General features: G+C 43.0%; 1 protein-coding gene across 1 annotated transcript in view; it reads left to right on the top strand.

The window, feature by feature from the left end:
* The first annotated feature begins 8,463 nt into the window (after positions 1-8,463).
* The window catches only part of WDFY2 (WD repeat and FYVE domain containing 2), a 59,177-nt gene continuing 46,132 nt past the window's right edge, over positions 8,464-21,508 (top strand). The window contains exon 1 of the mRNA XM_063149256.1: positions 8,464-8,639. Within this exon, the coding sequence (XP_063005326.1) occupies positions 8,503-8,639 (137 nt within the window). The 5' untranslated portion in view covers positions 8,464-8,502. The remainder of the gene's footprint in view (positions 8,640-21,508) is intronic.

The raw sequence follows: 21,508 nt of genomic DNA, 5'->3' as shown, positions 1-21,508 counted from the left end.
TTTACATCATCACTTTTGGTTGAAGAAGAAAATGTAGTTCTGCAATGCAAGCTGGGACACACAGTTTGGCCTCAGAACCCAAAGAACAATGTCTGGTCTGTTTTGTGAACTAGAGAGCTGGAGCAGGTCCCTGAATTTCCTGCTACAGTTTTGGTCTTGGTCTCTCTAGCTTTGGTGAAAAGTTTATTTTTCAGTTTGGTGAGGTTTATTTTTTGGGTTTTTTTTTTGGTTGGTTGGTTGGTTGTGGTTTTTTTGTTTGTTTGCTTGTTTTGTTGGTGATTTTTGGGTTGGTTTTTTTTGGTGGGGGGCAGTTTGAGGATTTTTGTGTGTTTGCTTTTTTAATTTGTGTGCCTACATGCATATCTACTTCTGGTTTTCTTTAGATGGATAAACCTGTTTCCAACACTCATTCAGTGTAGTTGAAAGGATCTTTACATGTTGTTAATTATTACTTGTCCTCTTCCTTAGTGTCTTCTCACTTGAACACTTTGGGAGACATGGCCAATTCTTATTGTTTCTTGTCTTGGTCATTGTCAAATAACCATTGCTCTACTCCCCTCCTGTTACTGGGAACTGATCTAACATGCCAGACAAGTTATTTTAATTTCAAGAGCATGTCTTGGCCTCCTATGGAATCTTTAGAGCACCTTTATCTTTTGATACTGATACCTGGTTTAGAGCCTCTGTGTGAAAATTGTCCAGTGCTCATATTAAGCATACAATACAGAGGCTATTCTGGGGCTAGTTAGTCTAAATTTTGGGGGCTGTGAAAACTACTGAGAGTGTAACTTTATTTTCCTCCTCTCTCCCAGCTGGACTGACTCACAGGTTTTCTTTGTTTTGCCATTTGGAGTTTCCTTGTGCACTTTCAGATGTACAATCTGTATACTCATCAGATCCTCAGTCTTCACAGAAGTATTTCAACTGTCTTGTCAGATGATATTTTTATACAAGGAGGTCACGGTGTTACAGATGAGGACATGACTGAACAATTGGTTTTGTCCTCCAAACACATGTGGCCTCTTGTCTCTAGAGCATTTCCTCTTTTGCAAGAAAGAGTATTTCTCCCACTTTCACGAATTTTAACATTTGGTGGATGTCCTACAGTGGGCCAGTGCTTTTACACCCACTCTTGTCCCAGAGGAAGTCTCCCTAAAGCAGCTAAACCTGACTCAGATATGGTTCTCTCTTCAAAATCAAAGGGCACTCTGTGGATTGTGATGATAAACATATGGGCCTACTACAGTGCAAGATGTTCAAAGCAATCAGACATTCTGGCTGCAATCTATCTAAAGTAAAAATTATCAGGAGTGGCCAGGAAGTAATCAGAACCAAATGCTCTACAACACCATCCGTGATAAAGCCCATCTAAATATGGCATTACTGAGATGCCTGTATGTACTCACAGGCTGAGGAAGCTCTTTCCACAGTGATGGCCAGAAATGGTGACTTGCCTGCTAAAGAGAAGGTGGCACATAATGTTGGCACCGAGTAAGACATGCAAAACTTTGATTAGACAGTCTGGGATTCTTTTTTACCTCCAAGCAGCCCTGCAGCAGTGAGTCATAAGTCCCTGTATACACTGAAATTTCTGCAGTTTTGCTCTCAAGCTGCTTTGTGGGACTCCTTTGCAGAAATAATTTTCCACAGGAGGGATGAGTTCAGCTGCCCTGTTTTAGGAACCACAAGCTTTTAAAACAATCTTTTGTCACAGATTTGAGTTGACAAAACTGGCAGCTTAGCAAGGGTTCCACGTATTTTTTAAGGATTCAGATGCTTCATTTGTACAATATGGAGCTTTCCATGTAGTTGCACTAAGGAGTAAAAATAGCTTGACTGCAAGAAAACTGCCCAGCTCCAAAAACTTTCTGTTGAAAAGTATGTATTAAAATGATGACAGAGCTTTGTTAGCAGTAGCATTGCTAAGATCTTTTGGCTATAACTTGTATCAATTTTTTAATAATTTCTTCATTCCTTCTTCAAAGGTACTTTCAATATTAACAAATAACAAACATTTTTATATTTTAATAGTAGTTTTCTAGTTTTTCTCTTTGTACATTCAGATAATAGAAGCCCAGAATGGTTTGGGTTTGAAGAGACCTTAAAGATCACTGAGTTCCAAACCCCTGCCATGGGCAGGGACAACTTCCACTACACCAGGTTGCTCAGAGCCCCATCCAACCTGACCTTCAACACTTCCAGGGATGGAGCAACATGTTAGTGCCTGAAAAACATGTTAGTGCCTCACCACCTTCCTTGCAAAGAGTTTTTTATAATGCCTAATCTAAACTTGCTTTCCTTCATTTTAAAACCCTTGCCACGTGTCCTGCCACCACAAGCCTTGGTAAAAAGTCTGTCTGTGTTTCTTACAGACTTCCTTTATATATTGAAAGACTGCAACAGTGTTTCCCTGGCACCTTCTCTTCTCCAGGCTGAACAGCTCCCAGCTCTCTCTGCCTTTCCTCATAGGAGTAGTGTTCAAGCCCTCTGACCATTTTTGTGGCTCTCTTCTGGAGCAGCTTTAAGAGGTCCATGTCCTTCCTGTGCTGGGAATGGCAAAGCTGGATGCAGCACTCCAGGTGGGGTCTCACAAGGGCAGAGCAGAGGGGCAAAATCACCTCCCTGCACCTGCTGGCCACGCTGCTCTTGTTGCAGCCCAGGGTGTGACTGGTTTTCTGGGCACATTGCTGTGTCATATCAAATTTTTCACTCACCAGTATTCCCAAGATCATCTCTGCAGGGCTGCTCTCCATCCATTCATCTCCCTGGCTTGTATGGCTAATACACTGATCTGGGTGCAGGACCTTGCACTTGGCTTTGTTGAACTTTGTGAGGTTTTAAATGGTTGAAAGCATTTTGTCAATCTAACAACATCTAGACCCATGTGCTATAAAAGTGAGAAAAAAAAAAAAAAAAAAAAAAGCCAAATGTACAAAAGTTATTGTAAGAAGATATTCCTTGATATTTCCTGGATATGTTCTTAATTGCACACTTTAGATGAAAGAAAAGGAAATAATTTAAAGTTTTTATATAGTTCATGCATTATGTAAGACAAATTTATTTACCTTTCATGCAGGTTACATAGGTGATTTTAATGCATTTTCCAGATACACAATTGTGTTTGCTGATGATACTTTATCATTCTTCAATATCACAGAGAGAAGATTTAGGGAAGAAAAAAAGAAAGGTCTTTAGTCCTTAGGACTAGAAAAATATGAGAATAATGAGCATAGAAGAATTAGTGGTCAGCATGTTCTACCAAAAAGACAGTGAATAAAATTACAGAGGTTTTTTTACAGAAAGTTGGGTGCCCAAAATGTGAGTAACACTATAGCAGGATCAATGAGGACAACAGAAACAGCAATAAGACTGCATACAATGCCAGAACTGCTTATGGGGCAAAATGTATGAGCCAGGAGTTCTCATTTGTAGCCCACACACTGACACAGCATCACTGTTTTTGTTCTCACACGTTCACAGTCAGTTACAAAGCCAACAGCACTTGCATGGCAGCTAAAAATGAGTATATATTTTCTCGAGAAGGTGCTACACAGTGGTACTGCCATGTTTATTTTTTAATGCTAATCTTTCTCTCCATAACTTTGACCCAGAGCATATTCAGGCTCTGTTTCTCATAGGTCCTCATTTTCTCAGTGGGCACATAAATCAAAACTAATAAAATACAGAAGAAAACTGTCCCAATGAGCATGTAGGGCTTATTAATAGAAGTGTGATAGGTGGTAAACTATTAATTGTGTGACTGATAAATATCTGGAGCAAAATAAAGAGCAGTGATTAAATTTGAGGGTGCATTTTTGTAACAAGTTTCATATTTGATACTATTTAAGCAAGATGGACAAGCACATTTTCCACAGAACAATTTGGTACTTCATGAAGTTTGCCTTCCTATATAAAGAGCTCATCTATATTTGTTTTCCACAGTCTTCCAAGAATGATGTAGCATCTGAAATTAAAAATACTTTTCACTAACTATCTTATGAAGGCCGTCATTGATGACAAAACAGGAGAAGGAGAGAATTTTAAGCATGCATTTTTGCAGTTGCATAGAAGTGCAGGTATAGAGGAAATCGTAAATCCCATATATCGTAAAGCTGGAAAACATTTAGTTTACGAACTAGCAGAGAAGAAAAGCATGAGAGAGAGTGAAACACTGTATTCAATGACTATTGAGAAGCAACTCTACTTGTTGCCAAATGGTTTTTAGTTTGTTTATGTGGTTATCTGTTGTGTATGTAAGTTCTTTGATTTTGCATGGGTGACCAAGTAAGAGGCCTCAGAAGCCAAAATCTGGCTTGCTGTCAACAGAGCAATTTTAAATTTCAGCACTGAATCAGTCAAAGTGCAGTTTTGCTCCCACACTAGTTCCCTTCTGACAGGGTGAGAGCAACTGGATCAGATTACTTAATGCCTCAAAATGGCATGAATAGTTTGGGCCTAAAAATTAATCACCATAAACCAGTTTTTCTTTATTAGAGGCCTCTTTTCATTACTTTTACTATTACTTTTATTATTGTTGAGCACTTTGTAAAAGGTCTGTTTTTCAAAACACCCACAAAAAGACCAATCTGTCCATTAAATTGTCCTATGCCTGCTCAGTGGCCCCAGTGCTTGACAGTTTTAGCTGAAATGTATGAGAGATGTCACTTACATTGCCAGATCATGCAATGGCCATAATTATGCAGAAAAGTACAATTACACCAAAACAGAACCTGTTGCTATGCTTTTTGGTCAAAGGATTTTACCTCATCTTGTAACCAGAGTAACAGCTTTGCAGAACAGGAGAATTTGTGAATACAGGGCTGACAGGAACCTTCAGCTCCCTCCTCTCTGGGCCACTCTTTCCATCTGCAGGTCGGGGTTCTCTCTGCTTGTCTAGACTGTCACACAAGATGCAATCACCTACATTTAAAAACAACTTCAGTATGTAAAACTTGGAAGAAGCTCGCCCTTTTATGGCAAAATAAATAGACATAAAAAACCAATCCCAAACCCAAGCAACCAAACAGAAGATGGAGCCAGAGAGAAGCTTTTAAAGCAAATTGCCAGAGAAGATGGGGAACTCGGTTTGCTCCAATTCCTGAACTCCAATCAAGACTGCAGATAAGGAATTGGAGAAAGTCCTTCAAGACTCCGATGCAGTATAAGGGCATGGAAAGAGGCTCCACTGTGTGTGAATGCATCACAGCTGCTTCCCCAGGGTGTTCTGTCCTCACCCTCCTGCTTAGAGGCAGGGACCCCAATTCTGCTCTACCCCAATCAAAAGAGAGAAAATCAGCCCACCTCAAGGACAGAAAGGCAAAAACTAACAGAGGGATGGATGTTTCATTTACTGTGGTGTCATGCCAGAACACCAGAGTAAGGGAAATGACACTAAGAACCAAAGATGAGGTAATATTACTTTGATATAAAGTAAGCTGCATTTTTCAGCTTGATTTTCATTCTGTCTTACTAGTGGATACACTCTTCCAAGAAAGTTCACATCAACCAAGCCTACCTACTAGGCAAGAAATGATGTCATCATCACCTTTAAATGATGTCATCATATAATTTTTGCAATTTCCTGCAAAAAGCAAATACCAGAGGAGCATCTTATAATTCTTAATCCTACAACATTTTTTAATCCAGAAAAATAACTGAAAAAGCTTGCTTTTCTTGGCTTCAGATTCAGATACTAAGTTGTCCTGCTTTCAGTCCTAGCAATATTTTTAATCCATGCAATCTGACCTGAGAGCTATGACAGAAAATGAAAAAAGTTATTCTAGGAAGTATTTATGAGATTTATTTGCTTGATTTTTCTTTTCAGTTATATGGGGAAACACTTTTCTAAACTACCCTAGTTTTGCTTCTCTAAGTTCTCATTAAACTTGATGTCTACAGCAATTCTAACTTTGTCTGAACTGTCACACAAGACATGCTACCAACTTTCTGTCATTATAGGAAAATTGTTTTTTAAAGGTGTTTTATTGTTTTGTGTGACAGTGGTAGACCTGGGAGAACACTCAGGTCTTGCTGGTAATTTCCATGCCTTTTCCACCATCACAATACTCTAAGTCTGTCAGGGAGAATGCAAGAGGAAGCTCCAGGTTCTCACTTTGAAATCATTCTATTTCTTCTCTGTCTCCCATACTCCTTTCCCCAGGTTTCCATACATTACTTTTTCCTCCATCAGTCTTAGAAAAATTGCTTTTGTGTGCCATAATTTCTCAACCCTATCTCCCTATCTCATCAGGGAGAGTAGAGCACTGACCTCAAGTTTGCACACCTGGTAAAATGATGTACTAAACCTCAGGACACCTTTCTATTATTCAACTACTTCCCTGGTCTTGCAGAGGAAATCACCATTACAGATAAGCTTTAAAAAATGCTCTCAAGAATTTTATCTTGAATAGCCACCAGAATTCTGGAATCTCTCTTACATTGTGTTGTCTTTTTTTTTTTTTCCTCTCCTTCCTTTCTCCCCAAAGGTTAACTTATTTCCAAAGACCAACCATTTACATAAAGCATATATTTGATTTTATCATATTACTATTTCACTTCAGTCCAAAATATATGCCTGCCTTTTAGTGTTTTCCTCTAAACAGTGTCTTAAAAACCTTGAAGGAATAGTGGAACCTGGGGCTGTTTAAGGATATAAGAGAGACAAGGGAAGATGATTGGGAAGAGTTATGTTTCAGCAGGCAACTGAAATAACTCCTTCCAGTCCCGTGACCCACACCTTTGCCTATCAAGACACTCATTTTCTCAACTAGATTCTTCCTTAAAAGCCTTTTTGGAAAATGAATTCTGGGTCTCCCAAGAGAGACAGCACTGCAGCCTGCTGTCTCCAGCACACGCTCAGCCCCTGTTTATCTGGCAGTGATCCAAAATGCCTAATCTTGAGAGCAAACTACTGCAAGGTCAGTAGACCTTACCAGACTTCAATATAAAAGACATTTTTAGATATATTCTGAAAACTAACAAGTGTATCAATCTTCAGAGAGTACCTCATACCTCACCAAGCAGTGAGACAAGCATTTCTATCTGTAGGTCTAGCCTAGGACTGCAGGATCATCCACAGCAGAAAGAGGGTGGATCTTTGACTCTTCAACAGTAGCTCCCTACTAAGAATGATGAGGAAGAGATATTATCTAGTCCAATCACACATCCTCAGGGAAACAGTTTGAGACTGCAGATTCATTTCCTGTAATCCAGCTGTTGCTGACCAGACCTTTCCCTCTACAGTACACTTGTGGACCTGTCATGTTTAGTTGAGAAAGCTTAAATGTCTTAATGTGGTCCTGCAGACACTGCTGGTTTGTTTAAAAGATTACTAAATATCGTGACATTTCATTTCTGTCACAAGGAATTGACTTTATCTTTCCTCTGTTGCCTCTGTCTACTACATAGAAGTAGACAAATCAAGATTTGTCCTATTGCGGATACTGCTGTGTTCTACTTCTAGAAAAAGACTTTAACCTCCCGATCTTGGATTTTTTTCATACCTTTTTTTTTTTTTCTTTTTCAAGAAAACCACTGCTCGTTGGGCTTTGTGTGGGTAAATGTAAAGTTGCAGCTGATATAGCGCTTTCCAATCTGCTGACAACTTCTGCAATGTAGGACAGCAGCTCAGACATTGAGCATGATTTTCCAGAATCTTTCGAGACAGATTATGAAAGTTTGGCATATGCCTCGGGAAGAAGCTGCCTTTTCACTGGTTTCAGCACAGAGCTTTGGGCAAGTGATCTGACTTTCCTGGAGCTCAATGAATCTGTCAGGAAAAGCGAGTGAAAAGAAGGCGCTTGATGAAAACGAGCTGCTGGAAGTCTGCTGCGTTTCCCTTGGGAATAAGCTTTCTGAAAGGGAATTTCTGCTGGCGCCGCGGCGCAGCCCTGCCCGCCAGCGTCCCTGTCTAATGCAGCAGCAGAAATCCCATGTTTACCTTCAGTCCCAGGAAAAACTAAGATAGGGGAATGTAAACACAGAGGTGCAGCTACTTTTGCGCAACATTCCGCTTAATCTTTAGTCGTGGGGTTTTTTGTGCCCGGCAGCCACAGCAGCGTGGGACGGACCGCACGGAGCCGCACGGTACCGACAGTCCATAACCGGGCACGGCTCAGAGAGGGGCGCGCTCCCCGGGCTGCCCCCGGGGCGAGCCCGCGGCGCCGGGAGGGCAGCCCTGGCGGGAGAGGAGCGCTCCCACCGCCGCCGGACCGCAGCTTTCCCTTCGCCAAGGCGCCGCTCCACAGCCGCGCGCTGCGAGATGGCGGCGGGGTCCGCCATTTCCCGCCCCTCCGCGCACCGCGCCCCGCCCCGCCCGGCCCGGCCCGGCCCGGCCCTGCCCGCTCGGGGGCGGTGCCGCCGCGCTGTCCCCGCTTCCCAGGGAGCGCCCGGCTCCGGCAAGTCCCTCCTCCGCCTCGGCACTGCGGGCCGCCTCCCTCCCTCCCTCCCTCCCTCCCCCGGCCGTAGCCTCCTCCGGCGGCAGCGGCGGTGCCCGCCGGCCCCATGGCGGCGGAGCCCCAGCCCAAGGCGCTGACTCGCAAACCCCTCCTGCTCAACAAAGTGGAGGGCTCGCAGGATGTGGTGAACATGGCAGCGATAGTGCCCAAGGAGGACGGGGTCATCAGCGTCTCGGAGGACAGGTACCGGGAGCGGGTGTTCGGCGGGGCCGCGGCGGGGGTCCGTCAGCTCCCAGCACTGCTGCCGGTGATGGTGGCAGCGCTGGGCCCGCGGCGCGGGGTCCTGACGGTGATCCCCCGTCCCCGGCGGGTCCCGCCGCGAAGGGATGGGGGAGGCAGACCACCAGCATCCTTGTGCCACTGTGGACTCCGCCGCTCGGAGCCCGGGCTAGCGTCAGGGTGGCGATGGTCCAGCATGGGGACATTGCTTTCGGCAGACACATGACGTCCCGGAGGGGAAGGAGCCTGGAGCAGGGTCTCCAGCGAAGTGTCGCGCTCCTCCTCCGCCTCTGTGTGGGTCAGGACAGTGACCGGGCTGGGGCGCCGCTGAAAATTGCAGGACCTGAGTGACTTTTCTTAGCGTGAGAAAAATGGGATTCGAGATCCCCTTCATCACGAGGATTGCCGGGCAGTCTGTGGAGATCTTTGACCTTGCCTGAAGATTGTGGTGGCATTGGCTGAAACAGTAGTTTTGGTTCCCGTTTCCCCTCTCCAAACGTTTCTTGGTAATTGTTTAAAAATACCGTGTATCGGCGATAAGATCTTGGAGTTAAACCCCGTGTTGAAAAGCTGCCAAGGAGGAGAATGCTTTCAGGCCCTTTAGCAGGGCTTTGCAGGAACGGAGGCTGCCCAGGGGCAACTCTGTCTCTTCTGAAAGAGCTCAAACTTAATTCAGCTCTGCAGCTTCAAAATTCTATCTTGGAAATCTTTTATTTCAAAATAAGTGTTTGTTTTTCTTGCAGCATCTATAAATAGTTATTTTAGGCGGGGTTTCTTTGCAGCTCAGGTGTACTGTGTAACCTGTGTCCTAAGATTGAAAGACACATGTAGTTGACCAGCATGTCAATATGTTTTGATACAGGTATTTGGATGGACTGTTTCTCATGGATACCTGTTCTGTTGAGTGTCTACTTTTATGTCTCTGCAGGCTTTCTGAAAAACTGACAATATTTTCTTTCATCGTTGTCCTCACTGTGACTTAGTTTTCAGCTGTCAAATATGTGCAAATTTAGGATCATTTAAGTTCACCGAAGCTGAGGTCTCCAAGTGAACTCTCATATGCCTGCTTGCAGGAGGAGCTGAGCTACTTAAAACAAGTATAAGGTCAAAGGAACCTTCAAGTAGAGTTTTACATTGTTATGTGATCACAATTTTATTGTCTTCACATTTTAATGTATTTAAAGTAACGTTGAATAAAGCTTGAGCTTGTTTTGGTTCATTGTAGCTTGTTAGGCTTACTTAGCCAATTCTTTTTACCTGTAGGAAGGTATTCCTGAACTTTATTTCCTCTCATATAGATGTCTCTCTCAATTTTCCCTCACCTTAGCAAAAGTAAGTAACTTTAGTTGTTGATGACAGGTTGATGCTCCAGTTTGATATTTCTATGTAGGGAAGGGGATTGATGAGACATCTTTATTTCCACTGAGATGTCAGCTTCCATAAGCTAGCAGTGACAAAGAAGTCAGGAGTTTCACACTAGAAAAGTCTGGAGGTTCCCAGGCTATTTTCTGTTTAAAGGAATTAACCAGGTAATGTGCCTGCTTGCGGGACTTGTTTGCAGCATCCTTGACATGCTATGACACAAGCTGTGATCCTGCCTTTTATTTATTCAGACATGAAGATGCTGGTTGATGGGTCTCTCATTTCCTGCTTGGATTAGCATTTCTATTGTAATTAAAAGATTAAGAGTCTAAAACTGACTTGGAAGAGTAGGAGGTTGGGTGTCTAACTTGCAGGTTTTAGGCTACCTGGGGTGAAAGCATAATTTGTCAGACTTTCAATACCCGTGTATTATGATTAGGCTTGTGCTGATCCTTATGGCACCTTTTCCTGTTTGGACCTGCCTTCTCCTGTCAGTGTTGATGTGGTTGTTTAATGGCCACGGAATGTGGAGGGCTTTTAGAGCTTCCTGGAAACTGTTAAAGATCGTTATGGTGATGTTATCTGTCCTTTTACTTGTTAACCAAATAAGTGAGTTTTGTCCACATTTCCCAGCCTGTGATATGCACTGCTCACATGAGGAAAATGTTCTGAAACCTCTGCAGAGAACTTCAGCTGGAATGACTTGACATCTCCAGCAATTACTTCAGGCTGGGGATCTTCTGTACCTGAAGGAGGAATTGTTTTGCTGGTAAACGGCTGAACACATCATTATTGAAGTTGCTGGTAGTCTTTGCATACCCAACAGCTAGGTGCCACTTTAAAGATTTTCTTTGCTGCATGATGTGGCCCTGTGGACCTAAACCTTTAAAAGCAGGAGCTAGCTTGGTCTCTGGACCCAATTTTGTATGGCACTAGTGGTGTTATCTGGTTTTAAAAGACACAAAAGTGGTTTTAGCTTTGGCTGGCAGACATAGTCATGGATTATATAGCCATGCGTGTTTGTAGCACATACGTGCATATATTTTAAGAAATAAAATTAAAACTATGTAATAATAGAGAGTGTGGTTATTCCTCATAAAGAAAGACAAAGTAGGGGGAAAAGAAGGAATCGGGGGGAGCGGGGGGCGAAGCAGGTTTACATATTTAACTAGATTCTCAAAACTTTGTATACACAACAGGGTTGGAGTTTCTTTTTAGTCTGTGTCATTTGTACAGGTGATGCACATAGATTTTCTCTTCTGAATCCTGGTCACTTGTGATAATTGAGTGATGTTCATTGTCTCCTAATCTTAGTGGATTTTCTAATTCTACATCTGGGCAAAATAGACTGAGCCTGTATCTACAGTACAGCTGGTATGCCTTGGAGGGATAAGGTATTTTGTGTCTTTCTTCTAAGAAAAAGGATGCACCTGTCTAGACAGGTGAGAGTTAAAATAGTCACAAAATTTGATGTCCAGGAATGTGTAAATCTAAAGCAGGATGACTCTAAGAAGTTACTAGCTCTCATCCATGCTCTTTCCCTGCCATGGAATCAACAGAGATATATGTAGAGTCTTGAGTGATCCATAGCAGTGTATGCTCATGTGGAGCTAGAGTGGGATTTTCCTAATGTGCACGGCTGATCCTAAGCTGTCATCATCTTCCTCAGTGTTAAAAGCATGCACTTCTGTTTCAAAGTTGCACAGCACCTTGTCTTTTGTTGCCTTCAGAGGGAGACGTGGGTGTTGGGCATGTCTGAAAAGTAGGTCACTGGCATGTCAAGTTCAGACATATCTAACTCCGTGCTCCAGAGAAGATTTAGTGTCATTAATCTTACCTGAGCATGGGATACGGTGGGACAAGGGCACTGACTCAGCCAGCTCTCAGTGCAAGCAGTTCTCCTGGTGCTGGCACACTCGTGTGTTTCTCAAGAGCCTGAAGAGCCTGCCAGTGCTGTGAGTGCCAGTTCAGCTGGGCCTCTGAGAGGTGCTGATCGTGTGTCACCCATGTGCTGATCGTGTGTCACCGTGCGAGACTGGCAGGAGGGGCTGGGTGTCATCGTGGTAAACCTGCACTTTGCCAATAGCTCTCTTTTTACCCCTAGCTGGATTGTAAGTAAGGAAAACTTTCACAGAGGCTGGTGTAAACAGCTTTCCTGGTAATTACGAACTCTTGTCTGTGCCCTCTTGTGGGTGGGAGTTCTGTGCTCACTTCCATGCTACACACCTCCTAAATGTACGTGTTGCAGTCAAGAACTGTTCTCCTTGAACTGTTAACAAGAGGTAAAAGTTTTCACAGTCAACTGAAAATTGTCAAAATCCTTTTGTTTTAAAAATGGGCATTCTAGTCTCTTGGTGACAAGATATAGGAGAAAAATATTTATCCCTTATCAGATAGCTTTTTTTGTGTGTGTGTGTATTGAGGGAGTAGAGACCTTTGTCTTCTCTATTACCTTGTATTATCTTAAGTTCTTTTTGAACTCAGTTGTCTCAGCTTCTTCATAGGGATCACTGTATAAACAGTGAGCCCAGACTGCCTATCTTATTAGTGTCTTCATGTCACATAGAGAAAACTATGCAGAGTTTTGTATTGCTAAGTTTGGTTTACAGTTTGAGGATTTTAAATACAGATGTGAACTTCAGCTGTTGTCCAAGGCTTGTGTTCTGGGTGTGCTAACGAGCAGGTTTTTTAGGGGGCATGACAACTTAATGTCCATCTTGTGTAAATGAAAATCTCTTTGCTAAACTAACAGTGGACTGGGAATGGGAATATGTGTATGTGACAAGAAATGTGGGAGTTGTCTTTGGCTTTGTGCTGACATGACTTCTAACATGGAGAACCGTGATCTTTCCATCCTCAAGTATATCAAAAGCAATCTTTTTCTCCTTGTGGTTTTCCTGTCCAGATCCAGAACATTGAGCATACAGTGTCATAGTTCATGCCTGTGAAAAAGCTCTGATGGAAAGGTGGGATTCTTCACACAGTGCTGTATTCAAGCAGGGTGCAAGGGCCCACAGACCCTTGGTAAACTGAGTTTCCTTTCTCCTGTGGTGGAAAGTGATTGCTTTGTGGTAGAAAGTGATTGCTTTGCCCAGCAGTGTGGTTGCTGTACAGGTCTGTAATTCTTATCTAAGCACAGGGTTACATCACTGTGCTTAGATAAGAATTACAGATTTCTGCTCTGCCTTGTGTGTGGCTGTTGGTTCACAGCAGAAGTGCAGGTGCTGTGAGAACTGATTTTGTTGCTGTCTGTGTGTGTTTATCAGTCTAAGCCTGTAGGTTTCACACCCAGGTGATTGCAGTATGAGCAGTAGCTCAAGCAAGGCAGAAGGTGTGGATGCTTTTTCAAGTGTAAAAGGACTTGTTCCTGCCAGGAGGTTCTTTAAATTTTGGTAAAAACATCAGTCACCAATAAAATTGTTGGTAGGAATTGAAGAGACCTAGTGCCGTAGATGGAATTTGGTTGCTCTCTTATTTTGTGTGTGTTTTTAAACTAAGTTTTTTGGATATGTCGTAATTAGATGAGTGTGTGTTTGGAATAAAGGTCAGGGTGGAGGTTAGTGCTGGCTGTTTGCAAGGAAGAAGTGGATGCTGGCAAGAGGCTTAAGAGAGAAGATAGGAGGTCCAAAAGTGCTTGGAAACAGACATTGTTGCAGATGTTGAAAAGTACTTGTTCCGGATTTGACTAACATGTATCCTGTTGAGATGCCAAAATCTGAGACTAGCACATAAAATGTCCTGCTGAGTGCTTGTTGGGAGTGATAAACACCACTTATTAACTCGTGGGAGACCTTGCAACGTTGTGCTTTTTTACTCTCTGCGCCACTTTCTGCCACTGCCTCTTGAGGTTTGTCCGAGGTTGTGGATCCCTTGCCTTAAAGATGCTCTCCTCCTGTGTGTCAGTGAAAGATTTAAAGCACAAGCATTTAGTATCATCTCTCTGATCTGAGCTGTCCTGAAACTACTAGCTCATGTAGGTCAATGCACAGATTGATGAAACTTCTTCAGTTGTGTCGTTCTGAGCTAAGGGCCCCTGTGATGAAGTTCATGTCTTGATTTCAAGACAACAGCTGCAAAAATGTGTTCTGATGTGACTTGGACCCAGCTTCAGCAGCACAGTTGGGCAGCATGATAGAGTGGAACCTTAGGTGCTTGAGCCATTCGAGTTAGGGGTGCAATGACTTTTAGTCCCCTCTCTGTTTTAGAGATTATTCTTTCTATAAAACATGTGAGTGAATTTCTCTTATCTTACAAGCTTTATTTGAAATAAGAAGAGCTACTTAATACATCTTCTTTTAACCTCCTGATAGCCTCTTTTTCTGCCTGTTGCTGAACAGTGTTCTTGATGCAGCAAGTTTTGGGATGATGCATCTGCTTCCCATATTAACCAGTTCTCATTTTTCTGCTTGTCTTCCCTGACCCCATCTTAATTTCCCTGGCATCTGTTTACACAGAGACTGGATCTCTCATCAGTGTCTCACGTCTCTCAGGCTTGGTGACCTTCCCCTGCAGTCTCTCCAGTTCTGCAGCTGAACAGTGCTTCTCGCCAAGAGGGGACTGACTGCACAATGCCACCTCTGTGCATGGCCTGTGGACCCTGAAGGAAAAACAAATGCCAGTTATGGAGTCCATGCAGGACAGAGATGGCATATAACTAAAAATGCACTGTTGCAGGAAACCTGTTGGTTTTTCTCCTCAAGATAAGGATGTCTGGAGGAGGCAGCGATGCTGCAACACAAAATGGCTGCAATATCTTAAACTAAAGGAATTGCAATGGTTTTGAAGCTACTGAGCTATATAAGTAAGGCTGACCTTTCATTGTGGGTCACTTAGCAGACTGAAGCTCTCAAATAGCATGTGACCATTGTAGCACAATAGAAATATGTCAGTAGCTTGTTTGAGCTACTTTACACTATTTTGTTTACTGAGACAGACTCTTTTCTTTCCCTCTCTCCAGCTGTGCTGGTGCCTGCATGGTATCTGCCAACACTGATCTGTGCATAGATTTCCCAGCAAGATCTTTTAGCTATGTGATACTATGTGGAAGAGAATTACTCAAAAGTGGCACAACTTTTGTAAAATGGTGTTTGTAACAGCCCTGGGATAAATCAGAAAATACTTGGCAGCTCATAGATCAAATGGAAAGGAGAGAGTAGGGGGGCATAATGCTGGCACTGCGTTGGCGCTTCTTGGTGCTTCCATGGTCAGGAGCTCTAAAAGCTTCTTAAATGATGAGCAATGCCCTAAGGGGAGCAACTGGCTTTTGTACAAGTGTCTTCTGTGCATCACTGTGTTCTGTGCACTGTAACCTCTCAGACACTGAAGGATTATTTACCTAAAAACACTGCTTTGCTCTTTTTGCTTCACACTCTGCCCAAATATGAGTGGGTTTGTATAAAGCTTCGGGAATCTGCATGTATTTGCCCAGGGATTTGATAAGAATTGCAGCAGTCCATAATGCAGTCTCTTGCAAGACCAGAAGCAAGAAAAAACACAGCTGTTTCCTTTCTGCGTACCGTGTGAGGAGTGATGGATGCAGCCATGCACTGCTGGATGTGACAGGATGGCATGGGAGGGAATAGGAGCAGCAGGCATGGAGTATTGAGGATGCATAGCAGGGTGCATCCTGTTCAGCAGAGCCTTGTCTTATGGAGCATTTTAGGAAAGAGAAAACAAAGCTTCCTTCTTTATACTTTTGTGAGGTAAAGAAATTATGTGAATGGGAAAACTGTAAAACAAACGTCCACACAGGAATTGAAGGTACCCTTGCAAGCAGTTTGGGTGAGTGGCTGGAGCAATCCTGAAGAAGGAAAGGGACAATTTTGTGAAAGAAGAAGCAGGAAAGGGCAAGTTTACCAGACAACCCTCCAGGCAGGGACCTTTACATAATAACAAAGCCATATGCATCTCTTGGGGTTCTTCATATGTCACAATCTGCATGCCTGATGGCTTGAAACTGTGCATAAATAATGACCAAAATTGATATTGGACTGTCAGGAAACAAATAATACATTTTACAAATTAGACTGTGCCAAAATTTGAGATGGACAAAATACTGCCTTCATCCTCATGAGAGGGAGAACAGTTGTGGAGGCTGGGCTAAAAAATGTGTTGTTTCAATTTTTCTCTTAGTCAGGCTGCAGGAAATAGCATTGTGTAACTAACCTTGGCCAGACTTTGAACATATGGGCTTTGCTTGTCACATCATGTGTATTCACCACTTAAATTAAGTTTTTCAGGGAACTCTTAAGGTTTGGAGCACTGAATCGAAGGCAATGCCAAAGCACAGTTCTGGGTTAAAGCACTGCTGTTCTGCTGCCAAGTTTACTGCAAAGTTTTGTCCAATGTTGTCTTTTATTCTCCAAATCCTGAACCATACCCTCCTATTGTGAGGTGAAAGATCAATGTACTTAGCAGGTTTTTGCAATAACAGTAGTGATCGATCAGCCCCAGAAAGCAATGCTTTTGACCTTTATAGGAATGTAATCATGGTTTCATTAGGAGTGGAGTCCTGTGGAGAGAAATCTGAGAAAAGGCTGTCCTTATGTGAAGTGGCCTATTTTGCCATCAGGTTGAATTATCTGGATTCAGGTGACAGAACAAGTACAGTGCTTTGTCCTTAAGGGATATGGAGAGAAGATCCTTGCCCATTTTGAGAACGTGAGAGATTAGATTTTGCACCTCTAGCAGTGAGTGCAAGTGTGGTAAATTTACCTTTGGCTTCAAATTCACTTATAATAGCAAATAAAGCTTTAATTGTATTCTTAAGAAGGAGATGCATCTGCTTTGTGGAACACTTTGTGAGGCCTTTAATTTTGCACTCATTTTGCTTATGTGCCAAATTATCCTCACTTTATAATTTTCTTCTTGATTCTAAGTGTTATTAATCAATATCTTCTCACTCCCATACCCCCTTCCTTTTCCCCATCTGATAAAGAGAAAAACTCAGCCTCTCCTCTCAGCTCTGTGTTTTGCAAGAGCAAATGTGGGCTGTGGAGTCATCCAATGAACAGTTCAAACTGACATTTCAAAGGCTTAATGTTTTGCAGCACCATGTGTATTAGTTGTATAGAATAAAAGTAGGATTTCCAAGGAGATGCTTTCAGCTTTATGGCAAGTGGCCTGTGGTCCAGCCTATCTTTTGCTGCATGCAGGGTTGGCTAAAGGCAGCTGCAGCATTTTGATGGCAGTGGAGGTCCTCTACACATCTTGTTTGGATTTAGGAATAATTCCTTGGCTTCACTCACTTTCAGCAACTCCACCAACAATAAGCAGTTGTCAAAGGATGGTTGTCCTTCTGCAGTTACTGAAAGTCCAGCAAGAAAGGTCATGCCTGTGCTATTCTCCAGCATCAGGCACATAGCCCTTGTGCCTGTTCTTGTCAGGTTGGTCCCATTGCTTCATGCTCCTGTGGCACTTGATCAGGCTTCACCATGACCTGCTTTCTCCTGGCCAGGAGCTTAATGGGAAGTGAAAGGGTCTTGCTGTGAATAGTGAGTAGTCCTGTGTTTTTCTGCTAGAGATAAATGTTCTCTATGCTTTTAATCTGCCATGGGAACAATTTACTTTAGCATAGGCAGAAACAAATACTGATAAAAACTAGAGATCTAAGTAGGGCAATGTGGTAGTACTAACATGGGGAAAAGAGGATTGGAGCAGTGTCAACGTTAATTGTGCTGAGGGCAGAGGGTGAAGAGGTAATGTATCTGTCAAATCAAAATTGACAACTTTGACTTTATTGGCTCCTGATACAATTTAATTACTGAAATTAGGAAATTAATACTTTTTGCAGCAGTCAAGTGACGTATTTTATTCTGCTCCATTGAGACCTATGTCCCATTCTGTCAGAACAACTACAATTCAGCCTGAAAAGAGTATTTTGGGTCTACCAAAGCCTTGCCTCGGCTGTCATGTGTGTTGCCTTAGCAGCTGGGAGTTTTATTGCTGTCTGATATTACCTCAAGTTTTCTAAGTTCTGTTACATCTGAAGTTTTTGAGACTGCATGAGCTGGCATTGGCAGCTAAGAATGGACCTATGCTGGATTCCCTCAGGCAGGAGCAAGCAGGGAAAGCAGTTCATGTAAGAGTATCAGCTGCAGTGGGTGGTAGACCACTAAACTTGGCATTATGTGTTACATACAGGGGTTGGTTACACAATGTATAGGCACAAATCCATTTCCAACGAAGAATTCAGTCTCTTCTCTTCAGGAAATGAATCAGACTTCATAAACTGATCTCTTCTTGGTAACTTCTGTAACTGCCAGTAAAGGAGTGCAGATAAATTAATCCATCATCATGCTTTGAAAATATTAACTGATAAATGATCCTGCCAGATTTCCAGCAAGGACAGACCCATACAAACACTGAACTTCCAGTGTGAAACTCTGATCTCTGTTGTTGTCAAGTTCATTTGTAGCCAAAAGGCCAAAGCACATAAAATTACAGCGACCTTGCTGTGGTGTTTGGAGTACCATGGCAGTCTGAGCTGTGAAGCACCAGCAGGTGAGGAGCTGTGTTGGGATGGGCTGTTGCAGAGATCTTCTCTCAGCTGTTCTGCAGGCAGGATTTCTACAGGCTGCCTAGCTGCAGGCTTTGCTCTGGGGGTGTATTTGAGACCTCTGGTGTTTGGCATTTCGTCTTCCCTTTTGCACACTCTTTATGGTTGCTAATATGGTTGGGGAGCACAAGACCAGGGGAAGGGACAAAATCCCTTGGTAGCTTGTACCACGAATTTAGGTTCCAAAGTGTTGATTTTGGAGTGGAAGATGAAAAGTAAGGGTAGGGGGTTTTTTGTTAAATAAGAAATGCTGTGAATGTTGTTGGCCAAGCTCCTTCGGTTTCCAGGAATAAACTTTTCCACAAATACTGCTGCTAACCCATATTATATTCCAGAGAAAGGAGTAGGAAAAGGGAGCTGTGCATGTACTGATTGTTTAAAAAAAATTACATGCTGTAGTGGCTGAAAAATGCATGACTTTCATCTGAATTCTGAAAGCTCCTCTGTGATTTCAGATGCTTTTGCTCCTTCTTTCCCTTCTTCCTTTGTTCTTTAGTAGATGAGAGAGAAGCCTGGTGAGGATTTCCTTAGTAAGTTTTTGAGACCAGGAAACCAAGCCAAGAAGTTGTCATCTCCAACTAGTTTCATCCACAGAACCCTTTTGATCACAGCTTATATTCCTTCTTCTAAAAACCTGATGACCTAAAACCTCTTCTTCAAGGAAGCAGGCATGAACATTGTTGTCTGGTTTTTATGAGGCGTGAACACACCTGAATGGATGGCCCAAGGATTGCAATTATTGAGGTTACCAGCAGGAAGTATGGCTAAACCTAACCAACAGCTTGGTCTGCCTTGGTTGTTGTTTCCCGTGGTCCTTCCTGTGCTCTAAAATCAAACTTGTGTTCACATGGCCTTTTTGACATGAGCAGACATTTTTACATGGTTTTAAGAGTCAAATTCTTTTAGAAAAAAGTGTTATATGGGTGTTAACTGTTAGACACATGTTAAGCACAAAACCTGTATTAAATGCGTAGGCAAGTGTTTTGTATACAAAATTATATGGGATAAGTAGATAAACAACCACTGACAACAATTCTGGAGACAGGAGAAGCAAAGGGCATGGATAATTGCTTAGTGATCTGTGTTTGTGTTTAGCATGTGGATTAGAAAGTGCAAACAGTGGTTTCAAAAAGTGGTGTGTGTGCATGTATTTACACCTCAGACTCAATGGTATTTTTCCAGAAATAAATGATATACTGCCTGTGTTTGAAGGCACGCTCCTGATTTGCAAGCTGGTTGTTGTGATATTCTGAAGCATTATCCTGGCAATGGTCATCTTTTTGTTTTGAGTTTCATTTCCTTTTATTGCTGTGTATGATAACTTCAAGCTAAAAAATTGTGTTTATTCAATTATTGACCAATGCCATTATACTGACATAAGACTAATAAAAATGGAGGGAAAGTGGGAAAATATGGACCACTTTGAGATAATATTGTGGTGTACAATGTAATAAGAAAGAAGAGTTCTTGTGAGGGTAAGCGCCAAACCCCTTGTTCTCACTTCCCTGTTCTTTTAGACAAGCCCAGTATTGAATAAGATGGTTGGTGTACACAGGAATCAATACTGTTTCCTTTTTTTAATGGCTCTGTGAACCAGCTGGGAGAAATGGGCTGCTGAACCCATGGCCAGCAGCTACAGTGACTGTATTTCTAATCAATTAAATAGTTCAGGAGTATATTTCAAGCACGGGGGTCTGGCTGGCTGTCGTGTCTCCTTGTTGGTATCAAGCACTGTTCACAAGCCAATGTGCGCAGCGTCAAACGGTGCCCATAGAGGGTTTGGAAGTCAGCTTGTACCAGGGACTGTTCCCAGGACGTAGCAGCCACTGTTTCCCTGCCAGGTGGCCTCACTGCTGGAGGCTGGTCCCAGCCCCGTGTCACTTATTAATGTCAGTGTGTTTCACATCTCCCGGAGCACCCAGGTCATGTGGCTGTTCCTCCTGGTAGGGTATCAGATTGCCTACAGGAAATTCATTCTGTGATTTAAAAAAAAACAACCCCAAACCAGCTAAGCCACTGGTTTAAACAAGACTCAGCCCTTGAAGCTGTCATGCCTGTAAACGTTTCTGGTGGTTGGAGATCTGTAACAGTAAGTTTAAAAAAACCTGAATTTGAGACCAAAGTATCTTGAGATTCTCAAGATAACTTCAACCAGCCATCCAGAGGAGGACAGGTCTCCCATGGCCCCTGTGCTGAGCAGAAGTGCATGTGCTTGCCAAATTCCTGTGTGTGACATTAGCCAGTGACCCACAGGGCTGCAGCCAGGGCTGGAACCCAGCTGGAGCACTGAAGTGGCATTCATGGCCTCTGTGGCCAAGGTCTCCCGTCAGACCTCCGTGCTCGCTTCCTGCAGCACAGGAGGCCCAGGCATTGGACCTGTAACCAACGTGGATACGTCTTCTGGCGTTCCCCAATAGCTGACAAGATATGTTTTCTCCATGAGCCTTTGTTTCTGACACCCAGAGATGTATCTTTGGCCAGCTTGAGAAGAGCATCGCATGTCCTGTAGGTCTGGGAGATGGGACATGAATGCTTCCTTACATGCCAGCTCCTTCCCTGCTTACACCATCCCAGGGTGGCATCCTTCCAGTGGGTTTGGTGTCATTGCAGCTGCATTGTGCCTGCCAGTAAAAGTTACCCAGGTTTGTTCTAATAAATGTGACCGTCCCTTCACTGTTTCAGGCCATGTGGAAGCTTTGGTCCCGTATTTTTGAAGTCATAGAACAGAGCTAAGCTGAAGTAATGACCAATTTTGAAGTACAAGTCACCAATCATCTGCATCTGAAACACAGACAGTAGGACGTTAAGTGCTGAAGAGAGAATTCTTCATCAGGGCCATCCAAATCTAGAGCATAGCTCGAAGAAGATCCAGGAAATCCAGACACCCTTTGCTGGGAAATTTTACCTAAGCATT

The sequence above is a fragment of the Melospiza melodia genome, chromosome 2 (assembly GCF_035770615.1).
Source record: "Melospiza melodia melodia isolate bMelMel2 chromosome 2, bMelMel2.pri, whole genome shotgun sequence".
In the NCBI taxonomy this organism is placed as follows: Eukaryota; Metazoa; Chordata; class Aves; order Passeriformes; family Passerellidae; genus Melospiza; species Melospiza melodia.
The sequence above is the reverse complement of the archived record's forward strand: the minus strand, read 5'-3'. Positions and strand labels throughout refer to the sequence as shown.